At 48.7% G+C, this 13,270-nt stretch overlaps 1 protein-coding gene across 1 annotated transcript; it reads left to right on the forward strand.

Moving 5' to 3' along the window:
• Positions 1 to 11,166: 11,166 nt before the first annotated feature.
• On the forward strand, positions 11,167 to 12,788 carry LOC124687814 (BAG family molecular chaperone regulator 2-like). Its single transcript, XM_047221552.1, has 2 exons — positions 11,167 to 11,489; positions 12,517 to 12,788. The coding sequence occupies exons 1-2, from the start codon at positions 11,240 to 11,242 to the stop codon at positions 12,750 to 12,752; spliced, it is 486 nt and encodes a 161-aa protein (XP_047077508.1). The 5' UTR covers positions 11,167 to 11,239; the 3' UTR covers positions 12,753 to 12,788.
• The last annotated feature ends 482 nt before the right edge of the window (positions 12,789 to 13,270 follow it).

Genomic DNA, 13,270 nt, shown 5'->3' on the forward strand with positions numbered 1-13,270 from the left:
CGCCTTTAACCGGAAAGTGGGACCCACTCGTGTTTTTGGCCCGGCCCACTATCTTGTTGGTCCCGCCCACTTGCTATATGGTGGACCCCACATACTAAATGGGCTGGCCCATTAACCGAGAAAGTGGGACCCACTCGTAGCTTGGCCCGGCCCACCGGCTTGGTGGGCCGGCCCATTTGATCTTATGTGGACCCCACGTACTAAATGGGCCGGCCCAATAGCAGGAAAGTGGGACCCACATGCTAATTGGGTCGGCCCAATAACTTCTTGGGCCGGCCCACTTGCTTTAAGGTGGACCCTACTTGGTAAATGGGCCGGCCCGATAACAGGAAAGTGGGTCCCACATCTTTTTTGGGCCGGCCCTTTTGCCTGTTGACCGGTCAAACGAGGTACATCCGCCCGACCCACATGCTTAGTGGGCCGGCCCATTAATGTTTTGACCAATCAACCTTAGAGGTTAGGCCCGGCCCACGTAACTAATGGACCAGCCCAGCCTATATAGTTGACCGGTCAAACTAAGTCAGCTGGCCCGCCCGCAAACTTAATGGGCCGGCCCGCTTAAGACGTGGCGAGCGCCTCGTGTGGGCCTACCATCTACCACTGGGTTTCAGCCGGCTAACGCCGTTAACCGCCGCTAACGCGCGTCCGCCACGTGTCGGCTTGCATGACGTCGCGAGTCAACGGGCTCCCGGAAACATTTCTGCAACGGTCCGATTTTCCGTGGCGGAAGGGCGCCCAAGCGTGACGGACCGAAAAAACCGTCGTAGGACTTTGCCTGACGCACTTTAGACAACATAACCCATATCGTCGGGTTAGGCCCATAGGCGACGAAAAATACCCCTTAGCGGACGATTTTGAGACGTTGTCTATCAGAACTTTTCTTGTAGTGATCCTGCAACACATTAGTACATGACACAATAGGCACAACATGATCATCAAAATTTGCATCATCCGTTTGAGAGAAAGATGTGGAGGATGGAAGAAGCAAAATATCTTGTTTGAGAAAAGCACCGGCATTTGGATGTAATGTGGAGAAAGGAAAAAAATTCTCATCAAACACAACATCTCTAGAGATATAGACTCGGCCTGTAGAAATGTCAAGACACTTAACACCTTTATGGAGAGGACTATAGCCTAAAAAGACACACCGTTTTCAGCAGAAGGCAAGTTTGCATTTATTTTACAGACGAAGATTGGGCCAACAAGCACAGCCAAAAGTTCAAAGAGCATCATAATTTGGTGTGACATTAAGGAGATGCTCAGTAGGAGACTCAAAATCAAGAACTTTACTTGGGAGAATGTTAATAAGAAAAGTGGTTGTAAGAAAAGCTTCATCGCAAAACTTAAGAGGCATGGATGCATTAGCAAGCAAGGCAAGACCAACTTCAACAATATGACGATGTTTTCTTTCAGCCGAACCATTTTGCTGATGAGCATGGGGACAGGAAACATGATGTGTAATGCCAACCTTTTGAAAGAAACCATTCAATTTATCATACTCTCCTCCCCAATCAGTTTAAATGGTAACAATTTTTCAACCAAACTTGCGCTCAACATAGTGTTGATAATTAAGAAAGACTTGATAAACATCAGAACGCTTTTTAAGCAAATAAATCAATGTGAATTTACTAAAATCGTCAATAAAGCTTACATAGTATGCATGTTTCCCACAGAAAGAGGAGGAGGGCCCCATACATCAGAGAACAATTGCTCCAAAGGAGCAAAGAGAAACACTAGTGGATATGGGATATGGTAGTTGATGACTCTTGGCTAACTGACAAGAATCACAAACATATGGAGTGCTTTCTGCGGTGTAAGCTATTTTATTTTTTCTAAGAACTTGTTAAACCACAAAGGAAGATGGATGTCCTAAACGACGGTGCCATGTAGAGGATGACGACTTTATTGCGATGAAGGCGAGCTTGGAGGTATCATTGAACATGGGAAGCAAGGGATAGAGACCACCATGGCATGGCCCTCTAAACAGAATTCTTCGTGTTGCTTGCTCCTTAATCAAAAAGAAGAAAGGATAAAACTCAATAAAAACATGATTATCAAGGGTAAAACGATGAACAGAAAGAAGATTCTGTGATGCATTAGGGACATGAAGAATATTATTGAGATCAAAGGAACCATGTGGATGTCCAAATTTTGAATGACCAATATGGCTAATGTGCATACTTGTGCCTTCAGCCGTGCGAATACCGCCATTTCCATTGTACTTCTCATGCGTCGAGAGCTTGTGCAGCTCACTGGTGATGTGGTCGGTGGCACCTGTGTCGGAGTACCAGTTGGTGTCTACACCATAGGTTGCAAAGTTTGCACCCTTGTTGCCACGATCATCATCATCCTCATAGCGCCACCAACAATCCTTGGCAGGATGGCCATAAATAGTGTAGATTTGACATGTGGTGTCAACAAAGGGCGTGGGAGCACGGTCAGAGCAACGACGTATCTTGCCGCCACCATCATTGTGGCGACGGTCATCATCATCACGACGGCGTGGGCGGTCACCACCACCATCATGCCGTGGGCGTGCATCGTCACGTCTCCACGGTCCATCACAGCGGTCTCGACGGTCACGGGACCATCTGCCTCCTCCTCCTCCACGATACTCCAGGCGTCGGTCTGATTGCTTGCGCTCGGGGCTGCGGCCATCACGTGCACCACGATTGCGACCATCACGGTCATCACCACCACGACGAGCGAGATTGGAGGAGGACGTGAACCCCTCTTCAGGCTCCTTTGGGTTGTTACGCATATCATAGGCAGACAGTTGACTATAGAATCCATCAAGGGTTGTTTCTTGTTTACCATTAATGTTTGTGATGAGAGCATTGTAGTGATCCACATCCAGACCAGGAGCATGTAGCCAATCATCTCATCATCATCGAGGGACTTTACAACCGCAGCAAGTTCAGAGGTAAACCCCTTCATCTTGGTGTAGTACTCATCTACGGACATTTGAAGTTTCTTTGTGTCATTTAGTTCACTGCGAAGATGGTGGACCTTGGAGCGAGCAACGGTCTTGAACATGTTGTCGATGGTCTTCCATGCCGCAACAGTAGTTTCAGCACCAAGAATGAGAGACAGGATGTCCAGGGACAACGAGTTGAGGAGGTAGCGGAGGGCTTTCTGATCTCGTCCGATCCAGGCAACATAGGCCGGATTCTCCACATAAATCTTCTCTTTGTCAGGGCCATATGTCTCCACGGTTTCAGCGGGTGCACGATCGGAGCCGTCGAGGAGGCCCATGACTCAAGCACCGCGGAAGGCAGGGAGGACGAGGGCCTTCCACGCAAGGAAATTCTTGCGTGTTAGGGTCTACGCCGGGGGAGCACCCAGGGCAGCGGCCAGGGCCATGGTTGACGATGACGAACTCATGGCGATCTTGATGGTGTTGTAGCGGCGACTATAGGAGCAGCAACGTTGGCAGGGCTTGTCTTGTTGTCGTTGTCGAAGGGGTAGCAGCAATCAGGTTGATTGGCGGGGCTGCAGTCGTAGCGTTTGTTCGTGGCAGCAGCGATCAGTTCTGATCCGGAGGGCTGCAAGATCGTGGCGTGTTTGTGCGGCGGCGGCGACTGAGTAAAACAGCGGCGGCAGCGTTGTGTGGCGGCGGCGACTGCAGAGGGCAGGGCGGCGGCGTAGGGTAGCTAAACGTCTCAGAAGAGACGCTCTGACACCATGTGGATTTGCATGCTCTAGCCAGTTCAACCAAAAGACCGGTCTGATGGAGGAGGGCTAGGCAATTATATTCAACACCTCCCTTCATGTCTAGGCCGGTGGGCCTTTTTTATAGATCTCAGCACAGGCCTTAGATGTGTATCCTTTGATTTTTTTTAGGAACGCCACAAATATTTATTTTAAAATAATGCGTTGGCTAGGATTTGAACCCAGAACCTTGTGCTCTGATACCATGTTAGGTTTTAGCGTGGAACGTGCGTTCGATCTCCGCACGGTTACGTGTTATATTACCGAGACTTAGCCCATCGATACAAGAGGGGGTACGGTAGGGTGGAGGACTCCTCCATACCTACGATCATACCAAACATAAAACAGAAAAGACATCTAACAAGGCGCTCAACCAATGGAAAGTTAGAACACTAGCTATTTCCAGGCTTACTCCAGAACGAGCCGCCTAACCTAGGACCGTCACCGGTGACCAGAAGCATAGTGTAGCCCTCCCTCTACTCGTTCTGATCCTATCTGGTTGCCATATATGTACTAGCTACTACTAAAGTACATGTCAACTAGTTCAGCAGTAGTCTAGACTTGTAACGAGTAGTCTAATAGTCGGTACCCTAGCGACTTGGCTCGACTTGTTGACTCGTAGTTCTTGTCGTGAGGTCGTTTCTGAGGCTATTGAGTTGAATGAGATATTGATTTCCCGAAACTACATAATGTTGTTGGAATAGAACTTGGCTAACAACCAAGAGAGATATAATGTGACTTGGTCAAGTGCGACCTACAAAGCAGAGGCCTCCTAAACCAACTTAAACAACATATCCTAAAGTGTTGTTGAAGCGTTGGAAAATTACGACCACCGCAGGCCGATGCCAACGGTGTTCTGGATAACTACCTCGACAAGGAGCCCACATTCCTCAATGTACAGGGGTTCTGGACCTCTTCCTCGACAAGTTCCACAACACAAGAAGGCCATGGTCATCGCCATAGAAACTCTCCAAAGTCTAGTAAGTACCACCATTCTAACGATGAGATTAAGGTCCGTTTCAGGTTAACCTAAAAGCATTAAGTTTAACAATGGTATCTCAACAAGTTTTATCTCGCTTAGAACCCTAAGTAGGTCTGGTTTAATGTTAATCTTCCATGTTTGTACGTTTTGATGATAAGTGTACGTGACAAAGTTTTGAAGTGGTTCTGTTAGCACCTAATGATCATATCTATATGTTTTCTCTCTCGGGTAATACCTATTGATCATGTTTCATCCATATGATGTTCTCGCTTAAAGAAATTATGAAGCCTTCTATGATGATGATTAGAAGGTAATGACCCTAGGTCAACGACTAATGTTTTAAGTCCTTATCATGCTTTTTGGCCAATGCTCATTACTCAACTTAGGCCCTAACTGTAGTGGATTAATGCTAATGTTCTCCCATTATAGTAGTCATGATTATTTGGTAATTACTAATTAATGTTGGGGCATAATTATCTTCCGGTTAATGCTTATGATCATTCTTTGAATTGGATCTGGCCAGCACTTCAGAAAGAGGGGGATCAAATGTTTAAGAAATTTCCAAAAGTTTTTCCAATTTAAGAACCTAACCCTCGTTCTTCCCCAAATTCGAAACCCTACAGATTCACCAAGTACCGAAGCATTTTGAAAGGAAGGGAGCATACGCATGCACTCAAGAGCGAAAACATCACTTTAAATTGGTCATTTGTTCATCTAAGAACCAAGGCAACTTCTTTTTTGTCCAGAGAACAAAGAAAGAAAGGAAGGAAAAAAGGTACCGAGCAAAGTATCCGCGTAGCAATTTTTTTTTTCGATAAGGGAGCATCGCCCCAGCCTCTGCATCAATTGATGCACACGGCTTCTTTATTAACCAAAAGTGTAGGTACCATAAAATTCAACCATTACAAGCAAACAAAAGGTAGAGTCGATACTAAGATCAACCAAAAGAAGACACGGCGTGTAGAAGAGCTATCCATTGGCTATTCTATTAATATGCCGCCATCCAGTAGCCTGAAAAAAGAAGTCCTGAGTAACCTCCAACATCCGGTTGCACCCAGTAACCATGTCCTCCCTCAACTCCAGCAAATCATCCGCGTAGCAAAATGAAGCTCAGCAAGCAGCCCGGCAGTGGCGGAGCCTGCATGGTCAGCCGGTATCGCGGGCCGAAGCCGAAGAACGCGTGGCGCAGCCGGTCATGTCTGTCTCGTTCTGGTTCGCCAGGCCCAAATCCGAAACGGAGGCCACGACGCTAGGACGGACGGCGCCGACGCACGCGAAAGGGGGATCATGGTACCGGCCGTTGCGGCGATCGCACAGCACAACGTGCCGCCGCGCTGGCGCTCGGCAAGGGGGGATCATGGTGCGCCGGCCGGCCGAGCGGTGCGGAGCAGCCCGCGGGGGCGCACGGCGGTAAGCCTGGCAAGACGCACACTCTGTACTTGTACTCCGTAAGAAAACCATTTTCAGTTTCAAGCAGGAACTACTTTTATATAGGCCATTGCTAGTTACTTTGAAATGAAAACCACGCCTAGCCAACTACTACATGCGATCTTCGAGTCAGACTAGCTTGCTAAGGTCTTGTTTCTTTTTAGTGTATTATGAAAATTCGAGGGGATTATTTGAATTTCTATTTTTTCCCAAATAGTCAGTTTACTACTTCGGGTTTACACGAGAAAATCCCAAAATACTTTCGTGAATCCCCGCATCTTTTCTTAGACTAAAAGCTCTCCATTATACAAGTATTTTTTTGGAAGATGAAAATACGATATGAAAATGAACAAGATCCTAAATAGTGTAATCTGTATCGATCATGGCGATTGAACATTCATGCATTATCTCAGTATCTATCCGGCCGGAAACTAGAAGAACCTGATCCTGATCGAGAAATGAACATGATTCTTGTTCGAGAAAAGAACATGATCCCTTATCGGATGATTTGAATACTAGCGCGCACCCTGAAGAACATAACCCGAAAGCACGATTCGTCAAGCAACTAAATTGTCGGAGCATGGAGCGGAGCCGGAGCCCCGGAGGATATATCCAAACCTGAGCTTTCGCCATGTGCATGGGAGATTTACTGTCACCAACGGGTTGGCTAAGTTTCTCTGGGATAATTGAGATTCCCACGCTAATGTTCTCGCCGCACGTTCTGCGCAGCAACAACAAGCTGCTACTTGCAACATGGCACTACGTCCGTCGTCGAAGGCAAGTTCTCAACTGGCGATTGCAATATACAAATCTATTGATACGGTATGCATGATTAGCTAGTCGTTTGTTTGCTCATGTAGGATCTTCTTGGGCCGACTCCATTAGTAGGATCAGCATCGATCGGGTCGATTTTGTTGTCGTTCGGTAGTACTCCCTCCGGATAAAATCACCGATTGATGCATCAAAAGTGAAATTCTCAGTAATACACCTGGCTATCGAGAACGGAATGTCCGGATAAATTTCCGAGAGAGCAGTCAGAGCACCGCTCCAAGCCGAAAAATTCCCGGGGACTTCACATGTGTGTTCGTCAATACTCAATACTGACTGGTTCCTAAGTTCTTCCTTTTCAGGGTAGCGTTCACAAAAAGGTCGCTGGCCATCATTCTGATAGGTGACTACGAAAACCCGTCAGAGTTTATAGTCACAGGCGGCCCGCCCGTCAATGTCGTAAAAAACGAACACGTTCTCACAAACGACTTGCATGTCAAAATAAAGGTTTAAACGTCTGGTAGAAAGTCGTATCTCCCAACCATAAGTCTTCTTGGATCCGAGTATCATTCTCATTCCCTACTGAAAAAGATCATGCAAAATAAATTTGTCCTTAGCTCTCAAGTGAAGAACATTGTTTAGTAGTCACTTGTAACAAAAAAAAAGAGAGATAGTTTTTACGTGACAACTCTTGCCATACTTCCTCCTCATTCAATAGCTTAGACATCTATTTACAGAGTAGGCAGATTTTCTTATATCAAATATCTTTAGCCCCACCCTCCATGATCCTTTGGGCAACAAATAACACTCCACTTAGTTAATCAATATTTTCGTTTGTGCTCATGACTTTCGAGAAAACGCTGGATCTCTAATAATGTTCTGATCATTTGAGAACACCCTTGACAGTTTTGATAGAAGACAACATAACATTGGCAAACAAATGAGAAATTGAAATCCCAGGTTTGACGCCTCTGTTTCTTACGAAAGAAGAATATTTTTTTCAGTATGAGGCGCCAATCGAGTTGATAGAGAGGCGCATGCGATGACTGCTTCGATCTCAAGACCTGACCCCCCCCCCCCGGCTCATAGGTATAGGGTGTGCGTTCATAGGAGTGAGTCGGTCCTCCGCCCCTTCCATTCCTTATTTTGAAGCTTCCATTAATGAAAGGGGATGCCTAGGTACCTGAGGGTAAAGATCCAGGTTCACACTCAAATATTTCTTTGTACCAGTCTTCCTCTGCCTTACCATTCCTGGAGGAAAATATCTCACTATCATGAAAATTAATATTTAAGTATGATAGTTGCTGAAAACTACAGAGGATGAGCTTTATGTTAACGGCTTCTTCTAAGTTGTGCTCCATGAAGACAATTATATATATCACCCGCATGTTTGGCCCTAGGCCCCTAGCAACTAGGAGGATAGCGAACAAATCCGTAACTACGCTGAACAGAAGCAGTGACATAGGATCACATTGTCTCCGATCCCAACATTTCAAGGTTTGGGAGTAATGACCAATGCAATTTTAGCTTTAGTTGCCACACAATCACCTTGCACCAATTACTTAGTCTATACGCAGCAGTGTGAAATTTGCGAATTAAGACACCTTAACCGTACCACAAGTCACCAGAAATGGCGATTAGGGACATACCTTTGGCGCTACTCAAAACATGCACACTGTGCAGGAACAACACTCAGCCATCATCATCACAATCTTTCCTTGTGTTCAAAACAACAGCAACTACATCCCCTTAAACTATCCAATAGTCCCCAGCTTGTGCTGTCCAGCCATCCATGATGGGCAATTCTCTAATCAAGAAAAGCCTCATGGCCTAGCTACCTATGGTAACCGACCACCCCCAATTATCATCTCATTGTCCCGGTCGTATCATCAAAAGCTCATCATTCTTGGCGCGCCAACCTCCCATGTGCGATCCTTTCCATGCAAAACATAGTAAAGATTATTTCAGGATAGTTGCCGGTGCACCATTTTGGCTCTAAAGTGCATATGCTCCCTTTATTTAGAATGCATTATCAATTTTTTAATGTCATTAGAATGCAAGAAAATATATTGCATGGACATCTTCATAGTGTAAGTACGCATCTAGTCGTTTCACGAAAACCGACTTTTCATGTGGCATGTGCAATAAAAAAGATAAATTCAGATACTAAAATTAGGGTTTGCACAAGACAACCTTTTATCCTTTTTGCACAGAGCACAGAATTATCATTAATTCACGAAACTTTAGGTGCGCACATAGTGTGGATATCCTCCTCGAAATAGGCTTTCGCCCCGCTTTATAAATAAAGCCGCAACGGCCGAACCGATACAAGGTGGTGAGGAGAACCACTTACAAAGCAGATCAAGAATAAACAAAAAAGAACACGAAAACCAAAACTTGCGGCAACATTGAGACCGGCCCGAGTTGCAACGGAGCTCCACAACAACGCCCCCAAGAGGGTAACGACGCATTACGCCGCCGCCGTCGAGACCGCAAGGTCTAGGTTTTCACCCGGAGCCGTCCCGCAGGGAGGATGCCCACAACGACGCCCCCAAGAGGGTTGCGACACCCGCGAGCATCGCCGTCGCTGGCGCCGAGGCGCTGAGCTTTCGCCCGGAAGCATCCTCACACCACGCCCGGAGAACTTAGCCGCCCGTAGCCACCGAGGTAGGTTTCCAAAACAAGATCGAGCTACCAAAGCCGAAGCGCCGCCAACCCCAGGAACACCCATCGTCCGCTCCACGCCATCCGCATGACCGAAGAGTGGGACCACCACCACCGCAACGTTGCCCGCCGTAGAGCCAACCGTGCAGTCCGCCTTCCGGGGCCGCCGCCCCGGCATCCCACGAGCTCGAGCCCATGACCTAGCCACCACGCGGCAACACCGACGGATTGGACAGGGTAGGCCAACACCATAGCTAACAGTCATCAGGGCCAGCGCTAGTTAGGGGAGGGGATCCGCCCTCCGGCACACAAGGTGCCCACCGTCCGGACGTGGTAGCACTACCAGTTAGGCCTAGATCAGGCCCGACCGCCTGCCGTGCCCGGAACAGGCCCCATTAGACGTGCTACCGCGCCGCTATGCCCACGTCGCCGATGCCATCCAACCGCAGCTCCGTGCCGAGCCAACCCATGCCGCCACCGGCAAACCACCATGTGTTAGGCGGACGCCAAGAGCAGCGTCACCGCGACCTCACTCTCGCAAGACGGCCCCGACCGAGGCCGCACACCGCCGCAAAGGAGCACCCCCGCCGCAACGCCCGGGGACATAGTTGCACCGTAACCGACGCCACCACGCCGTCGATCAAGCCCGTCACTTTGTCGGCATCCAAGAACTCGCCTTTGAACGCCGGCAAGAACATCCGACGACTCGCCCGAGCAAGATCGGGGACGAACGCAGAGCTGCCCGGGCCGCCAGATCTGGGCCCGCCTGGCCCAGACCTAGATCCAGATGCAGTGCAGCCCGGATGGTGCCCCCGCCGGCGGTGGCCCTGCCCGAGCCCACCGGCCATGGTCGATGGACCGCAAGGCCCAGATCGGGGCCCGGCTGCCCCGTCCCGCGCCGCGCCGCCGGCTGCCCCTCCGTCGCCGCTGCCGCGCCGCCTACCCCGGCTCGCGCTGCGCCGCCACCTCCTTCGCCATGAGCCGCCGCCGCCATGCCTTGCCGTACCTTCGCCGGACCGAATCCCGGATGCCCCGAAGCGCACCGCCGCCGGCTGCATCTGCCCCGCGCAGAGCCCCGCGCGCGCGAGTGAGGAAGAGCCCGCCGCCGCCGGCACCACGCGGGCTTTGCCCGGCGGTGCCGGCGGCGGCGGGGAGGAGAGGAGGAGGGAGGGCGGGGCGTGGGGTGAGGCTAGGGTTCGCCCCGGTCGCCCGCAGGGAGCGATGCGGAGCGAAAAACCTGGTCACATAGTGTGGATATGTACGCGCGATTATTATTTTTTACATTTTAAAATGTGTTTATTGGGCAAAGAAAGAATATGCCCCTCGAATGAAAAGTGATTTTCCGGATAGTTTGCAGAGCACCGACTTGAACTGTAACGTGGGCCCTCCTTTGCTTGCTTGTCGGGTCCCAGTCTGGACTTGGCAAAGATCGCATGCATCCTCCTCGTTGGCCGGCCTCTTCTTTGCACAGACGCACGCTTCCAAAGCCTCACTCGCCCTTTTTGCATCTCAATTGTTTTTGGTTTGCAAGCCTGGCTCCTCGTCCTCGTCCTATATATACACAGACATGCCCCGGCACCATGACTACTACTCCTCACTACACACAGCTTTAATCGATTGCTACATTATACAGAAAGCTAATTAAGGCCGTCGAGCAAGTAGAAACTAGCTACGCTCTGCGCAGCCATGATCAAGCTGAGGTACTCGAAGAAGCTGTTCAAGAGGAGCTCCTGGTCCAGGGGGAGTGCTTGCGGCATCCGCCATGGCGATGTGGCAGGTGGCGTCGCCGGCGGCGGGGAGATAGAGTGGGAAGTGAGGCCGGGAGGGATGCTGGTGCAGAAGAGAGACGGGGGACGGGGGGAGGAGGTGATCGTGGTGAGGGTCTCCACTGGATTCTCTTGCCATGATGTGTCCATTGGGGCTACCCGCACGTTTGGTGAGTACAGACTACAGAATCTGTTTTCTTGGGAGAACCATTTTCCATCATTCGTTTCCATGGCTTTTTTTCCTTGGGTTCTAGGTTATATGTGGGTGGTTTCCGTAACTGATATAGTGATATGTTCTGATGATCGTTGAACTCAATTTCCTCATGGTTTTCTTCCTATGAATCCCATCACCCAAAATGCATACATTTTCTTTGTAAGCAGGGTGAAGTTCAGGGCTAACACTTCACCCTTTCCATTAGCTACTTTGCAGTCCATTTTTTTTCTTTTAAAAACTTGTGTAGAGTAGGAGTATAAGCTTTAGTGGAAGAAAACAAACTCAACAACGTCTCGCGCAGCCTCCTTCTGCGCCTGCATTGCCAGCGAGTGTTGTTGTTTGGTAGACGATGGTAGACGATGCAGTTAAGAACCCATCATCCATAAACACTTCCGCAGTTTGGTGTGAAGTAAATGTCAATACAGTGGCAGCACTCAAGTTTTACTTCCACATTTTCTCTAGATTGAGTACTATATAACTCTGAAAACTAAAGGATTAGCTGTTCTAGTCCCAGATCTGTCGCTCCTCATGCGCTAATGCAAAGTCTTGCATTACTTAAAGCCAAAGTCGACCCTCATGTGACCTTTCCCTGTTTCTGAATCCTATTCTAAAAAAACCAATACTCAAGTTGACAACCCGGAATGATGCATATGACTGCTCTCGATAATAAAAGGACATGATACAAGTACCACCGCCCTGCCCGTCCGTCTTCTTCAGAAGTCAGAACTACTGATACAGTACACTACTCCGGAACTAGCAATGGTGATTCAGAAAATACTAAAAAAGGCCATACACTTGACATGTACTAGTATGCTCCTAAATTCAATGCATGCCATCACATGCTCACATAGGTAATGCATCTAGCTGACAACGCGTACACATGTTGGAAACTTCCAACAACGTTTTGTTTTCTACTAGCAAGCAAGCAAACAGTGCCGTGTACGTGTAGTAACAATTTACCGAACTTGTTTTTCAAATTACAGGGGAACTGAAGGTGATTCTGGCCATGGCGACGGGGCTGCAGCCCAGGGAGCAGAGGCTGCTGTTCAGGGGCAAGGAGAGGGAGGACAGTGACCACCTCCACATGGTTGGGGTGGGGGACAAGGACAAGGTCCTCTTGCTTGAGGACCCGGCCCTCAAGGAAATGAAGCTCCGGGCCGCGAGAGGTGTCGCGCCCCGGCCCGTGCAAAGCCCGCGCCAGCCTTTTATTCAGGTGTAGGCAAGGTCCGCCACATGGATCGACGCCCTAACTAGTAGCTCACGAACGGTGTTGCTGTTTGTTTTCATCACCAATTTCCGGAATGTTTTATGTCTGGGATGGTCCGAGTGGGAGCGTGTTTTTGGCTCCTCGCTTTGGTTAATGTTAGTGCCGCTCCATTGTAGGGCAGATTAAGGGTCCCTTGTGATGAGAGTGAGAGCTTTCCTAATCATGTTAGTTAGTTCGTTGGAAGTGTCAAGCAACCATGGTGGTTGTGATGTGATGTTAAGTCTGATGCTGGGCCTGCTCATGTTATCCCTACTCCCTAGTGATATGGTCCTTTCCGATTTCCTTCCATGGATTATGGATGGGACAAAGTCATAATATGTATGTGACTTGTGTTCTCATGAATGAAAGGAACTAAACCTAAATGTGGGTCTCTAATTTCCATGAAAAAATATCAGTGTCCTCTTTGTCTGTGATGTCTGATTAGGAAAATCATGGTCATTCTTCGGGTTGAAGAAACGTATGCAGGGAGT

The sequence above is a fragment of the Lolium rigidum genome, chromosome 2 (assembly GCF_022539505.1).
Source record: "Lolium rigidum isolate FL_2022 chromosome 2, APGP_CSIRO_Lrig_0.1, whole genome shotgun sequence".
Lineage (NCBI taxonomy): Eukaryota > Viridiplantae > Streptophyta > Magnoliopsida > Poales > Poaceae > Lolium > Lolium rigidum.

What these genes read in the sequence shown, in the direction of transcription:
- LOC124687814 (XM_047221552.1), top strand. Translation starts at nt 11,240, where the DNA reads ATGATCAAGCTGAGGTACTCGAAGAAGCTGTTCAAGAGGAGCTCCTGG. An exon ending in TGGGGCTACCCGCACGTTTG is followed by an intron (nt 11,490 to 12,516) that starts GTGAGTACAGAC and finishes TTCAAATTACAG; the next exon opens with GGGAACTGAAGGTGATTCTG.